At 35.2% G+C, this 24312-nt stretch overlaps 1 protein-coding gene across 4 annotated transcripts in view; it reads left to right on the top strand.

Annotated features, from left to right (window-relative positions):
* Positions 1–24312, top strand: part of LOC126807941 (CCN family member 2) — an 82376-nt gene that overhangs the window by 49037 nt on the left and 9027 nt on the right. Inside the window, exon 2 of one of the 4 annotated variants that reach the window (XM_050532859.2) lies at positions 6689–7076. The exons of 1 other annotated variant lie outside the window; for it this stretch is intronic. In XM_050532859.2, coding sequence (XP_050388816.1) covers positions 6933–7076 — 144 coding nt within the window. In that variant the 5' untranslated portion in view covers positions 6689–6932. Of the gene's footprint in view, positions 1–6663; positions 7077–11754; positions 12330–24312 lie in introns of those variants that run through there. 2 more of the 4 variants (XM_050532879.2, XM_050532870.2) reach the window with 2 other exon arrangements.

The following is a 24312-nucleotide window of genomic DNA, read 5'->3' as shown; positions in this document are numbered from 1 at the left end:
ATCCAATATTTAAGACACAATGACAATTTTAAACATGGCACACGAATGCTTTTGGGCGCCATTTGTATTATGGGGGGACTGGCATAGGACAACGTATAGTCGTTCGGATGGTACGAAAACAGATCTCATGTACACATTAGCGTGCACGTAAAAGAACCCTTAGCAGTTGGGATTCGATATAAGGGTAGGCCATAGCGCCGCAGTCAGGCAAAATTTTCCCCATAGCAAACTGCATGGCGTATGTTATCTTCATTAGCCCAGTAGGAGCAGAAAAGTAGGACGTTAAGCACCATTTCATTTCATTTCATAATACTAAAACTAGATAGGAGCGAGTCTTGAACCTGTTTATTTTCCTGGTTGATTCAATGGGATTCAGTGGAGCCTAGTACAGCGCTCTAAATCAATCGTCATTAAATGCGGTTCCAGTCAGGAATTAAGTTGAAATTGACACCATCGATACTATTTACTCTTGATTATAAACATGATTGACCTCAATATTTACATTTATACAACATGGAACTTGTTACTTTGATCTCTAGACTGATAAATTATGAACAAGGTTTGGCTTAGTCTTCGGGACTATGTTTTGTATTGGTAGATGTGTGCTTGACAATGCGAGTGAACTCGTTGTGTATGTTATAAGTCATTGGTTGATTATGAAGAACTAGCTTGGCAATGCAAGTCATGTTTTAAAGATTGTTGATCAAAAATAGATATTGGTTAACATCAACGGACGTTTATGGGTGGGTAAATAGAACACTATACATAAAAGCAGCCCGTTTGCCCCCCCCCCCCCATAATTTTAGAAAAAATAAATAAAATATTTGTGATATGTTTCGGTAATCAATACCTTCTACATTCGCACTCGTCATAGACATGCATGTTGTAGAGTCCGAGCGATTTCTTAACAAACCCATCCTGCTGTAAACCTACTATAAACAATAACACGTGAACCACTTGAGAAGTGCTTTTTCGATCCTCAAAGTTTTTGGGTATAGGTTTAACGCGGCGAGAATATTCATTCACTTGATTCACCCACTCCGTTCGTTTGACACTTTCCACCGGGAGCGGGCAATGAAGTTGGACCTGATCAATGTTATCGATCGCTTCGCTAAAATATACCCAAATCCAAGAATTGTCCTTGTTTGAATTCGGGAATGATTTAGCAAAGCCATTGATGATAAGTTGTCGAATATCGATCTTTACTCACGATAATACAATAGTTTGCATCAAAATCGTTATTCTTGGGTGTTCTGATAGCAGCCTGTACTTTATTATTGAATTATTGCATGTCTGCCCGCAGTGGTTTTTATAATTTTCAGTGTTTTGGGGTAAAATACATCTCTATTTATCTCAAAGATCAGCGCCTGAAATACTGCCAGACTGCATTTCCGGCAATCTATTTGTCAAACTTTTCTTGGGGAAACCCTTGTTCTAAAGGTGTTTTTTACTGCTTAAAAAGTAAATAATTGACCCAAGTCGTTGAAATATCAAAAGATATAATCAATATCTATGTGTTAATATACTATAAATTATCGTCATTGTTGATGACGTACACCTTTAAATTTCCGGTACGTGGCATATTTTCATAAACAGTAATTCTGACCTGGTACTTAATAAATCAATTTACATGATCAGCTTAGACTGGGTGAATGAAGGGCTAGGGTGGACAATCTTTTTCAAAATTAACACTAAGTATGATACCTCAAATGTATTACGTTCATAATCATATAATACATTTCAAGGGCAAGTAAGTCAGATGCAGTCGCAAAAAATTTTCTAAAATCTTTCTTTATACGCCGCTTTTTAATCCGACTGAATCCAAGCCGGGAAATTCTCTGTCGTTGATATGTCAATGTTGCTGTCTTAATAAAATGTTAAATATTCAATTTGAATACATATGTATTAACCCGTAAAATATTAGATATTGTCCTTAAAATGCAGAAAACCCGATCAATGGCTTTAATTGAGAAACCAAGTGGCATTTCTTTGAGATCATCGGTGGAGAAAACAGTATCAACGTTATTGTGTTATTTACATCAGACGGATCAGCCTTCATTGCGGAAACAGACTTAATTAATAACAATGGAATATTTTTAAAGAATCAATTAAAGATGTCGAATTCGCCTTGATGAATGTATTCTTTCCGTGTTGATAAATAATGTGTCTTCTTTCACTATAGACTCAGTAACACTTTAGTTGGAATTCTGGAACCACACCAATATTCGTCTTTCTATACAAAAATATAACAGAGAACTCCTCAAATAAGAAATGGTGTCAGATGTTCTAGGGAGAGTAAGCACGCAGTTCCTCGAGTACGACACCGTATCTACGACTACCTAACAATAATTTTAACTTCGATTTCAGAGGACAAAAGTAGTGAGTGAAATTTCTTAGTTATTAAAAGAGAAGTGGTATCAGATGCGATATTGACTTGACAAATCTGATAACATAGATGAAAGGTTTATGTTTTCCAGAAGCCGTAAACGGAAAACAGTTAAGCGAATGTTACCATGCCTACATAACCCATACATGAGAACGATAAAATATGAAGAATAAAATATTAATCATAAAGGTTTAATAATAATCTCATTAGATTTATTTGATTTCATTGATTGCCTGACTGATTTGACACGCACCCTGAGAGAAGAATTATGACTACAAATAAAAATCTATGACACTATAACATTTAAACTGACATTATGTAAAAGCTAAATCTGCCTATGGCGGGTCTTTCTTTGGGCTGAAAAGTTATATAAATTGTTAATTAGACATTAACTAACTCGCCAATACCATAACCAACTCTCGATGCCATCGGATGGCTCCGATATTAAGCAGATTTCAATACGTTTTTCTGTTGATGAAATAACCGTAAAAATGGATACGACTTTGTTTATTGTCGTAACAACGGTATTAATGACAATCGAGATTATAATGTTACTGTATTGCCGAAAATTAGTCTCAGGGTAAAGTAATTTGACTGAAATTTTCAACATATTCCCTTTTCATTATCAGTTTTTTAAAACTATTTTAGCGAGAACTGTCAGCTCTTTGTCTAATCCCACCTAATGCCTCTTTAATATGAGTATATTCTATTATAATACAGTACCATTCTATTCTTACTCCATAATCTAGTACTTGCAATATAGCATTAAATACGCGCGTTTTTTAATTATCATTATGTGGTAAGAACTTCCATTATTAATATCATAGCTCACTTTCTCTGTATGTGTTTACAATCTATGACAACAAAGCGGCCGATACAAGTGAGATTTGTATGAATGGTTGTAAATTATTAATACTTTCACTTCCTTTCTTTTCATATAACAATAACTTTTCACAGCCGAGGAAATCGTAAGTTTGTCCATAAAGGGTACCATAGAAATAATTAATAATAAGGTATCTAACTTTCTTTGAATAATTATAAAATATTCATTATTAGCCATAAACGTCTTTTTATGTCACCTAATTGAACTCTCTGTGATTTACCACCTACTTGAATTGTTCTATGATATATCACCTTCTTGAATTGTTCTATGCTATATCACCTTCATGAATTGTTCTATGAAATACAACCCAGTTCATTTTTCTGTGATATACCGTCTACTTGAATAATTCTACGATATACTACCCATTTGAATTATTCTGTGATATACCACTTGCTCCAATAGTTCTATGTTATACCACATGGCTGAATTGTTTTATGATATACTAAAAGTTCTATGATATACCACCGACTTGAATAGCTCTATGATGTGCCACATATTTGAATGTTTCTCTGATATATCACTTGTTCGAATTGTTCTATGATATACCACTTACGTGAATTGTTCTATAATATACCCCCTAATTGAATCGTTCTATGATATATCACCTGCTTGAAATGTTCTATGGTGTACCACTTACTTGAATTTTTCTAGGATATACTACCGACTTGATTTGTTCTGTGATATACAAATGAAATGAATTGTTCTATGAATAGCAACACAACTTTTCTAGTGACATATTGATTTCCATTGATAGAAACAGCAATATGAGTGAAATCGAAAACATATGATTCGGAAATTTTGAATTTTAAAAATTTCAATTTGACATTGGGACGTCAAAAAATGACTTTTTGATTTCCTATATCTTTTACAACCTCTCTTAAAATGTTATATTACTTACATCAGAAAGAGAAGGGCTAGATAATCATAGATTGACACATCTAAAATACATATTTTTAAAAAGCTAAAGTCAACATTTAGAAGTAATTTGGCTATTGATTAACCAAATCTGTCAAACCAAATTATTTTCAAAACCATTATAACTCAATTACATTAATACGTATTCTACGATTTCCTATTAGCAAAAACTATGCTAAATCCACTCTAAGCACAAAACTTCACTTGTAAAATAAAATGCTTAATGAATCTTCAGTCGGTAACTCAGATAATTGTTAATTTGATTATGATCTTTAGTAAAGAATTTAGTTGATGATGCTTCTCATATTGCTGATTAATATTCGACACCAGTGGTGGTTCTGTTTAAATAATCGTATCCAATTTTTTTTAATTATTGTAATTGATGGTGGCCGAATTGTGTTTTGGTAAATCACGGTTTAAATTTATGCATTTCTTAATAGTTGTCGATTCCCATGGATTTTCCAGATACGGTGCGAAATCTGCCAGCTATTAAAACAATGTTAAATTCGTAGTTTGTGTAGTAGTGTTATGTGTAATATAGAGCTATCTAAGAATTAGAGTTGTTGATCGAAGATCATCTATCAATTAGATTTACAGGAGAGAGAACGTGAGGTTCAACAGATTGTGGTCGTGTTCGCCTAATTAGGTTTAGTAAATCGAATCGTGAGCAAAAAGTCGCTAATTCAATTAACTGACGAAAAACCGTCAATTGGTTTGTAAAGATGCCGTAGTTGATCTCTTAAAGTTGGCAGGACACAATTCAGGTTTAATATGTATCTCAAGAGACGCGTGTATCGCCACCTTTAATATATGATTGGTAAAAGAAAGTAGGTGTTAATAATATAAGTTAGATGTTGCAAATAATGTAAGTGATAACAAACGTTTGATCCTGGCGATTCAAGCCATTTACAGAGCAGTTAAAACACTGGAGGACTCTCTTCTTAAAGATTACTGACTTCGACCGTTTAAAATATCAGCATGGATCAAAAATGTGCTAATCTAATATATGCTTAAAGCTACATCGTCATTAGAAGTGTTACACGGGACGTCGTAGAGAACCCTGCTCGGGCCACAGTACAACTGTTCAGTGCTGGAAGAAAACTGATTCGTGTTGGGAAGAATTTGAGCAATAATAATATTTATATGGGTGTGGTATCTGGCCCAGTAACGGACCAAGGGCTGCATTGGAAGGAATTTAATAGTAACTGAATTTTGCTGTTTATATTTGTTGTAAGAATAATGATATGCTCACTCACGGGATTTAAACACCTGATGACACTTCTTCTTAGATGCAGTAGAACAGTAGGACGTTAAACCCCATTCCATTTCATGTCATTTATTAGATGAGTTCACACAGCTAACAACCCTGTGTTGTACCTATGAATACTTCTTGAATAGACGGGTCAGGTTTCAAACAATCATTCAACACGTAGACAAGAAACCACAAATAGAAAAGACATTGGCTATTTTATGATCAAGGAACGATCGGTGCCAATTAATAGCGCTAAACATCGATCACACCATTATTTCTCAACAAATAATTCCTTTTGTTTGATGACAGCCATTTATAGATGATCTTCGTTTATAAAGACAACATAATGGAAACCAAATAATGCTCCTTTTGTGTGCTTCATTTTGAATTTGTAGAACAATTAGAAAGAATTGACTGGCGAGAGAGAACGAATTAACAGAGAGAGAACTCACACCACATTAGCCTGTTGGATATACCATGTTGTAATTCCGAATACGTCGTTAAGTCGTGCTTTTTAGCAATTTTTTGGAAAGACGCCGATATTACAACTGGGTTGATTAATTCGCCCCGAAAGATTACATATTGCTCACTGTGTTTAAATTCTATAAAAAAAATAGTTGCTGATTTAAGAATACTGTCACGCAATGGTTGTTTGTGTATAACTAGCTCTGTAAAGCAGATTTTAAAATGATTGTCCTACAGGTCAGGGGTGTGATTATTGTGTGAGTAAATATTCCGTGTGTTCTTCGATTATTAATATTTTTACTTATGTTCTCTATTTGAAGGTCTGATTAGAAAATATATGTCCACAAGGTTCGAGATTATGTCTATGCTATGTCATGATATACAAATTAATATCAGTGGTACTTAAGCAATACGTTATTACTAGTTTACAGTTTCGACATTGATGATGAGCGCCACTGAATTACAAGATTATCTTTGTTTTTGTTTTCAACGCCCCAGCTACAAAATTTAAAGCGACAGTATCTTTTTTGTTTGCTATTTAGAAACTCTTTGAAACAACAAAAAGAGTCTGACAGTGAATTATTTTTGAATGTTATCGGGTGCAGTGCATTATTTTTTTTTATAAATGAATGTCTTTTTGTATTGGGCCATTGTGTAAGTTGTAATATAGTATTGTTGTGTTGAGTATTAGGTTATTGTGTTATTTGGGTGAAGGTTTAATTATATTGTACTAATCGATATTACCTATAGATGAACGGCGCAGTACTGAATTTAATTTTATCTTCAGTCCATGCAGATCAGAACAGTTCATCATAAATAACCAGGAGATGGAATATGTTATGTGAAGTTCATTAAGATAAATCTTTTGACCTGCAGTGGGTGCTATTTTTGGGGCAGCTGTATGATGCATATGTAGAAAGTATTGACTCGGATGTTACTTTCAGTTTTTCTTTAAAAGAATGTGCATTGGAACACTATTGTGTGTAGAAGCTCTAATATCAGTCCATATGCTATACTGACTTCCACAAATCATGGGTTGTGAAATTTTAATTCTACAGTTTGTGCTGGTGTTATTAATTTTGTCAATATCAACGAGGGGTGATTTTCATGCACCGTGTTATGGATGCCGTCTGTACAATATCATAAACAGAGAACAACCTTTTAAACAAAAGCAGGTAAGATTAATTCCACTTTTCTCAGTCAACAACAAGTCGCCCAACTCTCTCGATTTATATGCACTGTCAACACCATTATCAAAACTACCATCATCATCACCAATATCATCATCATCATTATCACCATTATCACTATCATCGCCATAAAGCTGGTCTTTATATCTACCGTTGTGTACTGTCGTTGTTAGAGAGAAAACCCTGAACACCGCAGTGTAATGGTTGCCGGTCAACAGGATTGAGCCCACCTTCAATTATAACTTGTCTAGGAGTTGAAGAGAACGGAAGTTATACTCATCTCTTCTAAGTGGCAGACATTTATAAATAAAGATGCAGTCCTTTTTTTTTAGAATGAACCTACCCGATTGACATTCTTAATTGTTATTTCTTCACATTAATCTTTTTACAAATATTTGTTCGATTTAACCTTTGAATTCGATTTGATATTTTTCCTTTCCACTAAAGTAGGTCAACTACTGAAGAAATTATATTTATTGCCTGAAACAATATATCTTTTAATGTAGGTATAGCTTAGAACCTTTCGAATAATATAACTATAGCTTTTCACAATTTAAATTGCTAACTATTACCTCTTGTTGGTCATTACCGTAGTGGAATCTACGGATGTATTAATTATTGTAAGACCTGTCTTCATTTTTATATTTCATCCTATAATAATAAATGTCATAGTTTTTGTTAAAAGTAAGCTTCAAGGATGACCCAGTTAACCTTGAAAATACAAATCTTTAATAACGTCCGCTTAGGTTCATATTGCAGACAAACGCCAAACTTTGTGTCTCAGACACAACCGGGAGGGTGATATAATCAATCTTCTAAATCTACCTAAAACCTTTCTCATGTTTAGATTATTATGGGCTGCTGGCTTGATGGATGGAAATGAATCTTAGTGAGGGGCTTCTGCTTAAATTAAGAAAAACAAACACCGTGTCGTCTCAACTCCTGCATGAATCTTAGTAATTGACTTCTGCTGAAATTAAAGACACCAAATAGTCGCCATTCCTATGTGTCTAATGTAACGTAGTAGAATTGATATAGAAAAGACTCTTTCGGAGTGAAGTTTAAATTAATATCATTGATTTTATTCACTCTTGATTAAACACGAGTCTCTTTCGTATTTACATTTATACGATATGTGTCTAATTATTTGGAAAGGAAGGAGTGGAATGGGGACTGGTCGTTTTAAGACCAACAGGAAGATAATTTTGCCTGCTCAGTGCTGCTTCCACCTACGGTTTATCAAATTTCAACCTTCGTGGGATTGTTGTTTATTACAAATTGAACGCCAAATATATTATTGTATGGTGGTTCCCTGCCCCCCCCCCCCCATTGATGCAGGACGGGGGGCCTGATAAGGACAGCAGTCTAGTCGTTCGGATGGGACGAACAACAGAGGTTAGTGGGAAGGGGGCTTAAAATAAAAATGAATCTGGGATATTATCATTGCGCGTCCAATTTCCACTATACTACCTATATTTCCGAGAACTAGACTTCGGAGCTACATAAATGTACTTTAGATCATAAGTCAGTCATGGGTGACCTGTACTCGTAGGTTTTCTCTGTGTTCTACGCCCCCCACCCCCACCCCGAGAATTGAATATCGTTGTGTGGATTATATTTTAAGTTCACACACAGAACTAGTTCAGTGTTCTTTCGCACATTCTAATAATGACAGATAGATACGAAGTAGTGGTGTATAATTAATTAGTTGTTGGGGGTGGGTAGTGCTACCGACACTCTGATCACAATGTAGTATCAAGTGTTCTGGAAAGGTTTACCATACATCATCATGTCTTGCACCACACAGACAATATTGTATACACATTCCTAATATCATATTCACATTAATAGTAGCGCGCTTTCCATTTGGTCAATAACAATGATATGACAACACAAATAATTGAGAAACACCAATGTTAATCAATATTCTTTGATTAATGATGAAATATTAATTACTATTAGAGATACCCTAGTATTATTCTTGCACTTTTGCACATATACGATACCGTTTATAGTAATAGAAAAAGAACAACAAGGGAGATCGTTAAATAAACTCAATGGTTATTTTTAATATTTAATTAGAGATACCCTAGTATTATTCTTGCACTTTTGCACATATACGATACCGTTTATAGTAATAGAAAAAGAACAACAAGGGAGATCGTTAAATAAACTCAATGGTTATTTTTAATATTTAATTGAGAATTCATGTCAGGGGATTAGAAATTGTATTTTAGTCCAACAAAAGGCACCGTGGAGTGACAGTATTGTTTTCTTGTCATAAGAATTATATATGCCCCTGGGTTGTTTTAGAAAGACGGGTTTTATGGTTAAATGCGTTTTAGTGTTATTCTCAGATGCTCTACTTCTGTGGGACGGTGTTTTACAATTATGCTGTAATAAATATGTGTTTTATAGAAATATGTTTAATGGCGAGTTTTATGATAAGTTTTGCAAAAGGTATATAATATACAGTTGTATTTTATCTTTATATTGAAGCCAGCATGGCTTACTGTGTTGGCTTTATGTGTTCTAGTTGCTTTAACAAGACACTTTTTGGGCTAGGAACTGGTCACTAACCGCTACTCATCTTGTTCTTGTGCTTGGGGTGAAGCTCTTCGAAAACCACTAAGGCTCGCCAATTCAAGTCCGATCAACATGAAAATTGGCATGGTGAATTATATTTTTTAATTTCATCCAACAACATGGTCAGTTCCTGGTCCATAGTACGATGGTACTTGTTTTAAAGCTTACTCTTATGGTTATTATAAGAGTGGGTCTGATTCAGTCATTGTGCCAAAAATAGTAAAGTGTTAGTGTTATTTGGTAAAGAGTGGGTGGTTTTGGTAAAGAGTGCGTGTTTTAAATGAGTGTGTGTATGTGTTTTATTTTTATTATGCATTATTATTATTCCTTTAAGAGTGTGTGATATGTGGTCAATCCGTCAAGAGTGCTTTTTTTCGGTTACACTGGATGTTCTGTCGTTATTAAAGGTCAGTCTCGTAAGTTTAGAATTGTAAAATGTATTGGAAATTTATAATTACACGACGCCATTGTGTTTAGATTTTAAAATGTTAGTAAGTTTAGCCAATCATGGCGTGTTTTCATCAAGGAAGTTAGTGTTAATACCGTTATTGCGTGATAAGGTTGTTTGTTTTTATTTGGGTTTTCTTTGGTTCTTTCTTCTTAAGAAGACAACCAGAGCTACAAGTGGCACAATGAAGAAAACTCTTCTATCCTGTATTGTAGTATGAAACGACTGATATTATACAGTCGTTTCATAGTTGACACAGAAAGTCGATCTCATGACTACCACCTTTTTGGGTTTTATAAACGAGCGGTTTATCATCAATATCTATTTTTAACTTAACTGGTCTGAAATGTATCCTGTTGATTTGTATGATAACATTAACTAGAATGTTGGTATTAGTTCAGAGAATTGTATTTGTTTATAAATAGATTGGTACCAGTTTAACCGTATACATAAATCTTTTAAGTGCGTTCCCTGACGTAGCCAAGGAAGGCAAATTGATTTGATGGTTAGGGTTTATTTTTGCTTTTTTATTCTGACAATGTCCAATGTAAATCTTTGAAGGTTGTATATGCTGATTTATGCTGTTTCATTTCGTAAATAATAAGACATATTTTGCCACATAACTGTATGTAAAAGGCATTGCACCCCGATTGCACTCCTACATGTTTTGAAGATCTGTTCTCTAACATCTTCTTAACTTTCGGCCATAGTGATAAATACTACCATGTGTTAGTCTCACAGTAACCAAAGTATTGTTGACCTTTAAGGCGGTAGGTCACTGTTGGTCAGAAACAGTGGCGAATGAATTTTTTTTAGGATTTTTCTTGAATGTGTGTGTTTGTGTGTGTGTGTGTGGGGGGGGGGGGGGGTAGAAGTGCGAGCGGGGGGCAATTATTTCTATTTTGGATTCCTTCGTTTAGGGTCTAGTGATGTAAAGACTCCTACGAGTAGGCGAACTCTTGAATTTGTTAGTCCCGAAATGACTTAGTTAATTAAAATGCCCAGGTTTTGGGATATTTAGCTAAAACTCTTTTAGTCGGGTTCATGCTTCTTGAAATCCGTTTAATACCATTTTAAGTAACTTAAAATCCCGTGTTCTCTCGCATTCGAAATTACAAAATACCACCGCTTAGTTAAGAATATGTATGATACGAAGAAAAATACTATTTTGTGAGTTTAGGAAAAACAAGTTATGCAGCATACAATCTTTGTGTGTTTTTCATTTCACGTGGTATAATTTATCTTTCGTGAGCTCGTGATTTGATGATATTGTCACCCGAGGGATGCTGAAACTAGATGAGTCTGGTCAAGTGATTACACAATGCCTGTCCCGCAGGTCAGAGTTGTGTCTAAGTAATGTCGTGATATTGAAATTAAAAATACTAATATATAGATCTTAAAGAACACGTTATTACTCATTTAGGAATTAATGTGGCCATAGCCAATGGTCTGAATCCTAAGATGGTTGGGCGGTCTTATTAGGCTTGGTACTGCGTCATTAAGTGCAGTAGATGTATAAGTGAATAATCTTGTATGTGTGTTGATTCCTGTAAATAAAATGTATTTGTTCGTCCATTAAGGCTTGATGCCATCATCATACTAATCGATATCAACTATAGATCCGCTTTGTACGGGTTGATACGGCTGACTTCACTTTTACCTACAGTTAATTGAGGACTGTTCTTCATAGATGTCAATCACTATTATGACCACTGTTACTGCTAACATGATTGAAGACAAATCCTTGGAACATTAATGGGTGTTTACGCCTATAATAGCGAAGTTTTACATGGATTGTAAGCTAGAATCGTATTAACATTTAACGAGGGGATTTGTTAGCAACAATTTAATTTGAGGACAGGGTGATTATGATGACATTGTATATCAACTTCAGATCCGATTTTCCCATTATACCCAACTGTGGCTAACGCTCAGAATAAAGCAGCAACGACCCTGTGTTCTCTGACGAGTGTTATCAAGGGACGAAACTTGGGAAAATCTCCATGTTTAGGGTAGGGTGTTATTGAGTCTTTAACGATTCTTTTATCAACGACACAGCCATGGGTGTGAAACACTCAGTACTACAGATTCTGCTGGTGTTATTACATTTATCAATAGTAACCAAGGGCAATTATCATGCACCATGTCATGGATGTCGTCTCTACAACATTATACAGAGAGAACAACCTTTTAAACAAAAACAGGTAAGTTGTAGATTGTACTAACAACCCTCATTTACGTTACTAGAATCAACATTTTAAAGGTTAGATATATATAAAGTATCTTTGTTAAAACACCTTAGCTACAAAAAAATTACTTCAATTGATCAGTGTTATGACTATTTAAAAAGTACAATGGTTCACACAACCATAAAATTTCTTTTATAGTCGGATGTTCTTAATTATAGTGTATCTTTTTTTTTCTTTTTATTGTCGCGATACATGCTAATAATTTAGCTTCTTGTGACATTATTTGGTAAATATATATTCGTACTTTCATATTTTAACACAGCTATATAATATCTTTATGTGTTTGCGAGTGTGACAAAAGACGTACCACTGGCTGATTACCGTTAGTACGATCGTACTATGGACCAGGAACTCAAGTTGTTGGATGAAATTCAAAATCGATGCAGCATTGTTCAAAGAAGAAGCCAATTTTTCGAAGAGCGTCACCCCAAACTACAAATTTTAGCGAATAATTGTCTGACAATCACCAGTTCTTGGTCCAAAAATCTTCGGCGAGCGAGGTTTAGTTTGTTATTGAAATAAATACAGTTTCTTCAAATAAGAATAAATTCTTGCGAAATAGGAGAGATGCAAACATTTTGGTCTCCTAGTTATTGAAGCGTTTGAATTCGATAAGCTCTAAAACTGTTAGGTTTCAATGTCTACCAAAGAATCGGGTCAACGTTGATTTCGATAAATGCGGCACGAACCTGTCAGTTCACATTTGGCCATTTGTTGTAATTTTCTTGGATAAACTGAAAGAGAATATACTTGGTGTGCTCAAGTCAAGTCGAACCAAGGTTTTTTTCTTTAAAAAAAATAATAAAAAATTACCCAGTGACAATTTATTTAGGATTTGTTCGGGATGGAGATTATAAAATCGTTGCGTATATCATAAATTCCCTTGTATATATTAGTTCCCAAATTACTAACTACAAATATTTTAGTGAATGTTTGTCTGACAATTACACCAATTCGCGTGAAAACTAGTTGTCGCCTAAATAGGGGTAACTCCTAGCCTTTAGTGGTGTAAACCGATAACACCCTACTGGTGTAGAACATTACACCAATTCAGGTGGAAACTAGTTGCCACTTCCAGTAGTGTAACCTGCCTGATACACCACATTCGAATGAGTGTTGCACTCAGGCAGTGTAATGTTACTCAAGGATGTATTGCAAATTACACTTCCATTTTAATTATTACACCAAAGCGGGTGTGATTTGTTTTGTTGAAAATACTGTTGCTATAGAACATTGTAGGGTTTGATATTTATTTCAAGCCAACGACTTCTAAGCTCAGAAAACTTGGAATTGACTATAGGCCTCTATGATAATTAGTACATGTATAGGGCGTTTAGCTCGACCCTGATTACACATAGATCTTTGGCTACTCACATATGGTTCAACTTTATTTCAATAATTCGCCTGCGCGTAGGGGTCTTTATCAGTGAGAGGAAACCGTAGGACCCGGAGAAAACCCACGAGGCTGGACAGGTGACTCTACTCCTTGTCACGTACACTAGTTGACTCAATGGCAGACCTTATGATATAACGCACACGCGCTAAGCATTCGGCTACCCCCCCCCCTCTTATTCGGAGGAGTGTTTCCCTAATAATAATTATACCTGTTGGTGTAAATGCAATTAAACGCTTGTATATATGTAAGCTCATCCCAAACACCCTTTAGTGGTTACAATTACACCTGTCCTCGAATTCAGTACTCAATACTCATGAATATCGATTACACTTTTGCAACCCAATAAATGGTGTAAAATTAATACTATACTGTTGTAGGATATATTCCCATTAATAGTTACAACCTTTGGTGTAAATGCAGTATAACACTGGTAGTAGTGTAGTTTATCAACACATCCCACAATTACACCTATGCAGGTGTTCAGTAGTCATGAATATCGGTTACACTTGTTGGGTGTAGCCCTTTTAGTTGGTTACCCTTGCAAAAGTCTTACAATTTAAAAACGCTAGCTGTGGTGTAAAATTTACTCTTTATTAACACTGCGTAGTTTTTAATTACACCCAGAGTGCGATTAGAAAAAATTCAGATTTTGAAACTACTTGGATTAATTTCTCCGACTTACAAATATTGTAATAACGTCTTTTCTAAAATATATTGAGACAAATGTAATATTTTTTTAAACGAATTGTTCCTTCTTGGGAGAAAAAACGTATACATGTAGTTATGTTTAACAAGATTGTTCTATATACACTGACGAATTGGAATTAAATTATTTGAACGCATATATCCCAATTCTTACTACATATATCTGGAGCTATTTTCATTTACATCATGTTGGGAGACTGGTACTTCAAGATACAGAATTGAATCTTACATTGTTGGGATAACTATAATGTACCTTATTTATTATCATACAATTCCTCTTGTAAAGTTTACATTATTTATTTTTCATTGTTTTGGAAATATTTCTGTGCTTCTAATTATATACAAGGAACGCGGGTTTTTCGTCCAATACAAACGACAGCTTACCTTTCCTTACCACGTTCTTCACCAGGCAAGACAATCCATGAGAACATTCCAGGTCTACACCAGGATCGAACCCGGGATCTAACTGATTTTTACGTCAGTCAGAGTAATTTGCGTGTATGATATATTTTACCAAGCTAGCTAAATGGAGTCAAGGGTGCTTTTTAAAGACAACATTTCTATCTATTCACGAAACTGTTTCGTAATATAAGCAACCTGTAACAAACACAAGTACCGAATTTCATCTGACAGTGAAATAAACAGAAACTTGTCAACCTTTCAAAAAGGAATTGTATTGAATAATTTCGAAAAAAAATGGTCTTTTTAATCGTTTAATTTTATTTCATGTATTTCTAAAGTTGTTATTCAAAACATGTTGCTAGGGGATGTACAATAAACAATGGAATTACATATAAATTGAGTTCACGATTGCGTATATTGATAGGAGACATCTTGATAAATTACTCCAAAGAAACCTGTATCAATTGATTTAGTAATAAATTCGTTCATGGTGTCGCTGTATTGTGGCTAACTGGATTATAAAAAAGCTAAGGCTGTGAGGCCGTGGCGTCAGGAAGTTTTCCACAAACACGTATTGTGTAACGCTGTACGTAAACCTCTTTGATGAATTAAGATAATTTCCTCTGTGCACACAAAACAAAATAAAGCCAAATTTCTTCTTCCCGGACCACAGACAAACGTAAACATCCCGATATTGGCACGAAGGAGATAGAACGCGAGGTTATCGATTCCAAATATTTTATTAGATCCTTCAACAAAATTAAGTTCCTGTCCTGAACGAGGTGTTCAAACAAACCCTTGATTCTGTCGGCTTGTTCTTCAGGCAATATAAGATTCGCTTTATAAATGGTGCCATGGCTCAATGACAAGAATTTGCAATGGGATTATCTTGAAAATCCTTATGTCGCGGAAAACCATATTGTGGTATAAAGCTTTTAATTTCCGGACCAAGTTGAAATTATTTTAAAATTTCATTATGTCTATGTTGTTATCGTTTTATCACTAATCCGGTCTCAGCCTTTTAATTTCGCGATGTATTCATGGGCTTAGTGATGCCTTTCACTCACTTCTTAATACGTTTAACGGGTTTCTGTAGTTCTACTGTGACTGTCGTCATTTGAAATATCCCGAGTAGCTAGCAGGTCTTTAGTAGAAATTTAATTCATTTATTAAAAGCTTGGTCAAACTTGGTAACTGTCTAGCCATAGAAAACCATATCCTTATCAAGTATATATATAGCACAAGATTGCAGTCACTAGAGTTTTTAAGAATTACGAAGGGAGGATCCCATATAGATCTACTTTCAAGTATAAAAAATGCTGAAGAGCACGTCGTATATCTTCTCGTAACACATAATACTAGACTATGTTGTCCGGAATTCTGAAAAAAAAAATAATATAAAGTAAATCACCGAGTTCAAGCCGTGTGGCCTACTCATTGGCGTGAACGTAGAAACAAATTAACCGTTGATAGTTGTAATTCCATTAAGAGTAGTCTGAAACCCCACTAAAAACATGCTTCATAGCACACTGCATGGTGTATGGTAGTCTTCATCACCCCGGTTTGTGCAGAAAAGTAGGACTATCGTTGGTCACATTCAAAGTAAGTGTCACCCTGCTAGTTAAGCCGCGACCTTAAAGTATAATTGTCTCAAGATGGATATGTTTATAAGTGCTGAAAGTTGGAGGAAAACGGAAAATCGGCGTTTTTTTATAATAAGCTCAATTTTCTGTCAGCACCTTCCCTTTCGGTTTCATAGGGTTCTAGAAAGATTAAACAGTACTATTGCATACACATATGTACCTTCTAAAACTTTGTAACATGCGTTCCCAAGACGTTAAACCCAATTTCCTTTCTGTAGTATTAATGCTTTATATGAAGAAACAGTGTCTAAAACCATGTAATATTTATCTACTTGTAATGAAATCTTGTAGGTCGCTGGGATGTGTCTGGAAAACTTCATTCGAGATCCCCTGAGTCCCGTAAGCTATTTATCATCACTCCAGTTTTATTGACCGAGGCCCAGTGGTTAAATTTATCTACGAGCGAGCAGGATTTATTAGAATGCCGTGATTCCGGGACGAAATGGCCAACCAGCTGGTGATAGAGGCCAGTTCGTCCCAATCGTCAATTAGTACAGGAATAACAGCTGCTAGTATCAAGGCTTTTCGGTCAATAATCCGTAGGTAGGTGTCTAGATTCAAATCCCTCATGACACCGTTTTTAAATCGTTTATATAGTGGGCACCTGTCGTGATGAACATCGAATCTTTTCTAGAGTGCAAGGATGGTAGGGCATAGACCCTGGTGTGGTCCCATGTCTAAAATGAGTCAAGCACCTGTAGTTTTAGGACTAAAAGTAAAGGAGTAAAGAAAACATGATAAAATTTTTATAAACGTCAATAAGGGAGGAAACCAGTCTAAATAAATTTATACTTACTCGGTTCCGCGAACAGGACATGTGTTCTTTATCGGTTACTCCACCACCCTGTGAACAATCGAGTCGGCCAGCCCCCTTCAAGATTTAGGTCAAATAATTGAGACATTCAGTACCCTTTGTTGACATAAGACTCCACGGAATGTCCAAAAGAAAGTTACAAAATATGGAATGACATGAACATTGAAATCTATGTAGAAATTATTAATAGCCTCACTTACAGAATGCAATTCGTCTGGCTACTGATTCGAAGGGATACTTTACACGGCGACAACCGGAGCCCAGGTGATTACAGCGCCGAGAGATAATCATTAAAATGTTGATCAATTTTAGGCCATTTTTTAACTTTGCAATGTTTATTTTCATGAAGAAATAGGTGCCATAGCCAATAGCCAATCCGATTTCGATCGCTTATGGTATGGGGAAAACTGCCATGCTTAGCTAATCAGTTGCCAAAATAAATAAGATAACTCATTAAAACTCCTCAACCGAGGATTACAAACACGCCATTTTTTAGTTGGCTATAATATGAACCCGTGACATTGCTGGTCGTCCGGGATACCAGCAAAATGATTGGTTTAGGTGTTTTGTGATCTTGAGAACCTTGGAAATAATTGAGAAACGGACATGCTTGTTATTTTCTTATTTATTGATCAAATTATTGACGTCAAGTTGGATTAGTTACACGATATTTTCGATATTATACTAGTATAAAATGGCAGACCTACCCTTCATCTCGTTTCATGTTAGGGAAAGTGGAGTCCTCATTATTTAATATAGAAGATAGGATTCCTTTAATTCGAATATTTGTTTTGTTTGTTTATGGGATTCGTTTTTCGTGAAATTCCAAAATTGGAAGTTATTGTTTGTCAGTCTTTAACGATTGTATAATATCATATCTAAAGGTGGGGATAAAAGCATCTATCGAAAATCCAGACTTTATATAAAGTCTCGTAAAATGATAGTTTAAAGTTATGTATCTTAGTCGTATCTTGGCAACTTAGTCACAAATTTTGCATACATTCTGAATTGAACATGCCAGATAAAACTTATTTTTTCATTTATGTTTTTGACGAGTCTGCGAAGACCTCCATAGCGATAGTGCCAACATCAATATCATTGATCGCACGGCAAATTAATAAGGAGTAGGTCCTTACTGTGTTGCTACGGCGATGAAAAATCGTCATTAGCGTGGTAAAAGTGTGGTGGAAACGCCAGATATCGTGCCGTGGTCTCCATGGTCGCCAATGATCGCCGAATCACGGTGTTTGTTTTTAGCATGTTCAAAGCAAACTTCAAGGTTCTGCGATCTGACCTGGAAAGCTGTGATAAAGCGACTTTTTTCAAGTTTGTGATTTTTTGGAACACCCTCTCGCGTTGTGTTCACGTTTGCCGGCGACGGTGTGCATTTTCTGGTCGCCATACGGTCGCAGCAGCGCAGTAAGGTCGCATAAGTAAGGGGCCATAAGTTACCGATCAAACTGTAGATAAACTAGATGTTATAGGAATTTGATACCAAATTCAACTCAGGTATTCACACCATGGTTGCATTAGGCGGTGGACTGCCTATGATTCACAGCTTCGGGAAATTTCCAAACTTATTCCCTACCTTCTTTATATGTGCTTTATTTATGTAAATGAAACATATGTATCTATGTTCATGTATTGGGGGCTTATTATTGTAAACATACGTCCAATTCTGCTTACGCGAGAAAATACCGTTGCCCGGTCTTTCACGCATAGTCGAACACCTAGTTAATCTCAAACTGTCCGACGAGTATTAATGTTTCCTTAAAGATACATTCTTAGGAAAGTATTTATTGGGTGGTTATTTCTAATAACATTTCGTATACCCAATCTTACTAGAAAAATACTGGATTAGCCGAAAAACACCTATGGGTTAAGCACAGGGCAAACATGTCAGGGTATCACTAACTTGCAACCTGACGGCTTAAAGTTACAACTTCATATTTCCTAAGAAGGTCAAAACATAATTATTTCTATGTCTTTTGCTCAATATGTTGTCAACTCACTATTATACGATCATAGGTGTCATTCTCACACTTAAAACTCATTTACACCGGAAATAATAACACAATTAACTCCCAATTACCCCCAATTACCTCTGTTGTTTTCTATTCTCCACCATGGAGTAGCGATCTGCAAACGTTTGAATTTGAAGAGGAAAATGATATTTTTGCCAATTTCTCAACTGACAACTTAATCGAATGGTTGGGCGGTTTGGGGAACATTGAGGGGTGTACAAAATACTCTGCAATTAAACATGGGATAAAGAAGTTGGCAGAAAAGAATTCAAGAATTTATTTAGACCTCAATATTTATGGTAAATGGAAGGTAAATAATAACAAATACATTCTGAAAATGAACCCTCCTTCAATAAAATTAGGTGACAGACATGGTTTCTAAAAATAGACTTTTATAGCTTGTGGTAGTATCTCCTCGCGAATACAATGTTTTGAGAGGGATTTGAAGCAAATTTTTGACAGATTAATTAATTTGAATAGGTTTTCAGTCCAGGTATACCATCAAATCACACAATTTGTACGTGGGAATGTATCTTTAATATCCATTGCACCCCATTTGTCAAGTGGTAAAAAGCTATATGACGTCATAAACAATATTAATTTTAACAAATCACTCACTATTGACAGAGGTTTCGTTGTTCTATCAGGTACCAAAAAGTGAACAATAACAAGTTCTTTAAACCTATTTTAGGATCTGATATTAGTCTGCAATACCTGTTCAGAACCTTATATAAACATTTACACTGTTAATAATTGTACTAAATCATCAATTGTTGAATTTTGTTTTTTCGATTCTTCTTTATGATGGAATTCAGAAACAAATATTGTTGCATATTGTACCTGTACGACTTAGATGAAATAATGTTTGTTTAAGAATAGAATTTGTTATCCTAGCATTGTACATGGAAGAATGTGTTCTTCGTACGGTATTGACGGTAGTTAATTACGTCAGTTTTGTTTTCGATTAAAGATAAAGTCTACAAAATACGAAGGTTATTAGCCGAATTTGTTTTTTTCATAAAGTCTGGTCAAGATGTAGCCCAGATCATATGTTGACATTGGTTGTGCAGTTAAAGGATATAACCGCAATACATGTGGGAAAACTGTACGAAGTGGCACAGATCGCGTGTGCTTTACTGGTTCTGTAAGTTTACCTATGAACCTTTGATGTAAAGATTATGACTCCTCCTCCAGCCAAAAGGAGAAGCTTTTCGAAAATAGGATTATGTTCATCCATAAGCCGTTGCTATAATGAAACAGATACCTCTAGCTAAAAGGGGAATCTTTTATTACTCGTAGGTTGTGCACGTTATGAACATAATTCAGTTATTCCATAAACCATAAGGAAACATGCTGATCGGGTAACAAAGAGGAAGCTTTTAGGACTCGTAAGTTGAGCACGTAAACAATTTAATCCAATTCACCCATTAACGGTTCCTCTAAATTCTATGGCCCTTCAGGCAAAAAGAGGGAGATTTTAGGACTCGTCGGTTGTGTGTGTGAGAAGAGGATTAAATTCACACATGAATCGTTCCTATAAAGAATATATACTCCAGAGAAATGAGGAAGCGTTTAGATTTGTGCACATAAAGGATATGATTAATTTCGTCATTGCTATAATTAAAACGGGCTCCTCGGGACCTAGGATGTTTGCTGACCTATATAATACTACTGTATAATACTTCAAACATCAACACATTACCGAAATAGATTGTTAAAACAGTTCTTGTCGAAATGACAACCTGTACGCCACCAATTTGGTATATGGAATATGGATTTGGTGTTAAAGATTCACCCCGAAGCTGGTGACCGTGTGATATTTTTTGTCAAGTTTCAGGCCCTGCAGTACAATGAAAAAAATAGTATGTACAATATACTTCATGATCATTACCGGCATTAGTTATTCTAACAGCTTTTCAAAATGAATATACCCCACACGAATATGCCCCTTTAAGAGAGTAGATAATGAAAAGGATATTTTGTATTCCGGAAATATTTCAGGCATCTTAGTTATGTATACACGATGTTTTGTACAGACATATTGGTTTTAAAACGGTTGAGAGATTCGTTCGTACATTCAATAGAACGTCCTATAATATTTGAACAGCTAATTGCAATAATGAGTAGATACCATTAACGTTTATTTACTTCACTTAAATAGACAAGAAATATTGGATTTTTTGAGTCTATTAAGGAGAGCGTGAGAAATGCCGCTTCTCTACATTAACCAAGTTATTTCAAACTAGAACTGATAAGAAATAGAGAGGGGTGGGGGCATACAGACAGAGACAGAGATACGGAGACTGGGGTAGAGGTAGAGAAAAAATGAATATATTGAACATTTCATTCAAATTACTTTATTCTGCTGGGCGAAGTTAGAACTGTTTGAAGATAGAACTGTTTGAAGATGTAGCCCAGAGCGTTTATTATCGTAGCAATGGTACTTGAAGAAGGTTTTTGTTTTTATATCCGAGTTAGTGCTGGATTAAGAATTAAGCCAAATAATCACGTAGTTATGACATCATGGTAATGGGGGCACCACAAAATCTTTGCTTTGTTAATTCAATAATTAATTAAACATACATTATGCAAGAGCTAAGAGCTAAATCTGTATATTGCAGGTCTTTCTTTAGGTCTGAAATGTTATCTAATTATGGTCTTTGATCTTTAGTACTGATTACCGGTTATGATTCTACTAAGGGTCAGTTAGTTTCATCATTACTGTTTGTATTATGCATTGTTAGTTTAGGTACTGCTAATGATGTTAATGGTTTCTTTTGGTTTTTGTAATTAAGCTGGTGTAAGCTTTAATATGTATAAATAGGCTGACTAGATGGATATTTATCATTAACTTGAAAACGTGACCTGTATGTGTTACGAAACGTCGTTATTAAATAATAGAGAAGTAGTTACATCCATATATACCTTGTGTTGTGTTTTGTTTTGTTATGAATTAATTAACCTATCCAGACCATAATCAACTCTAGATGGCATCGCTAGCCTGCGATCTTTAGTGGATTAAGAGCCGATTTACCCCATAACTTTCCTTCGCGATTTAACGATTAAATGGATAATCGAGACTATGCTGTTTATCGTACTGACTTAAGTAATGATGATCAAGGCTAGCCGGAAATTTCAACCGCTTAGTTCTCGGTTCATAGTGGATCAATTTGAATGCTATTTTCAGCAAATTGCCTTTACATTATCTAATTTTTAACTATTATAGTGAGAACTGCCAACTCGTTATCGAATCTCCCATAATGTATCTTTAAGAACTTTCAATTTGTTTTTCATAGTTTTTGTCTTTTCATGCTGTTACTTTGTCGCAATTAATAATGATGCGTATAAAACACCAGAAAAACTCTAATCACGTGTTTGTCGGTTGTTGTGGTTTAGTATCATTTATATTTTGAATTACATATGGGGGCACCAAAATCTTTGATGTGCCTAGATACTCAAATTAATGGTATATATTCTTTGAGTGAGAGTGGTAATGACTCTTTAACCATGATGGGAACCATGGAGGAGATATTAGTGTAAATGCTGTTTAATTTACTGCATCACTAAGTTCTATGTTCGCTTTATTAAATGCAATTATTTCTATATGGACCCTTCACAGAATAGATCATAATTAACAATATAATTCAAAGTAATCTGTTAGCCATAATACATCAGGTCTCGGACTATAATTCTCTCAAAATTCACTTTAATGTTAAACCCATGTAATTTCTTGACCTGTGACATTTTTTTTTCTTTTTTTGAAAATTCAGATGTTCATAATCTTTATAACAATAAAGAGCCCTTCGTGTAACAATCGTCTAATAAATTATTGAGTTGATTTTTTTCTAATATGCTCAGTCCAAGGAATCTACAAGTTGTGACTTCATTTTGGTAGGTGATTTTCGTGATTCATGTCTGCTTACTTCCTGATGGTTCCACCTCAAAATAAACAATATTCACCGAAACCTGGCAGCAAATATAAACCAAAACACTCTTCTAGATCGTTAAAGTCAACAAAAACTGCCATGCAAAGGGAGGGATGGGGGCGATAAAGAGAGAGAAAATTGCTATAGATATATATGGAGGTACTACATCAGGGGAAACAATTGTTGGTGTATAGTTCGTCAATAATATGTAGGTAAACTTTTGGGGGCCCGTTCAATTGTGGATGTATGTATTGTTGCCTAGTAACCTTTTGTTAATCTTTAAAGAGTACTGAGTACCGTTCCGTCATCACCAGATATGATAAACGTTAATTGCAAATGTTTACATTTACATTGGAAACTTATTATCAATGTCACATTGATCGAGAATGCATCTGATGTTTTTTGAAAAGTAAAATGGGTACCTGTAGTTTCTGTAGTATTTTTTAAAAAAAAGTATTAAACTTTTAGTGGTTTAGTTATAAGCATTTTGTTAGCGGGCGGGCCGGTCATCTCTGGCTTGCGGTCGTGGTTTTGATCCCTGTTGTGAACGCATTTAGCTTAGAGATAGGGGCGCCTTCTAAACCTCGTGGGTTTACTCCGGGTACCCCGGTTTTCCCCACAAGAAAGACCCCCGCGCATACTCTAAGACAATGAAAATAAGATAACTTGTCTGTGAGGGGGGGAATGGTGGCCGAATGGTCAGCGCGTGCGTGTTGTATCATAAGGTCTGTCATTGAGGTCTGCCCATCCTCGTGGGCGTTCTCCAGATACTCCGGTTTCCTCCCACTGCTAAAGACTCCTATGTGCATGAGAATTACTGAAATAAAATTGAACCTAATATCAGTCCCGAAACATAGTACCCTAAAGCTAAACTCATTTTACAATCTAAATAAGCATCGCTATCATTGCATTTAAAGTAACTGATCGTCCGTCGGTTGCTTTTTTGAACAATCTTTAATTTGGCATGGCTTGATCCTCACTAAAATTTATTATTTAACATTAATTTAATGAAGAAAACAAACTAAAAA

Source organism: Patella vulgata, chromosome 1 (assembly GCF_932274485.2).
Source record: "Patella vulgata chromosome 1, xgPatVulg1.2, whole genome shotgun sequence".
NCBI lineage: Eukaryota > Metazoa > Mollusca > Gastropoda > Patellidae > Patella > Patella vulgata.
This window is presented reverse-complemented; position numbering and strand designations above follow the sequence as displayed.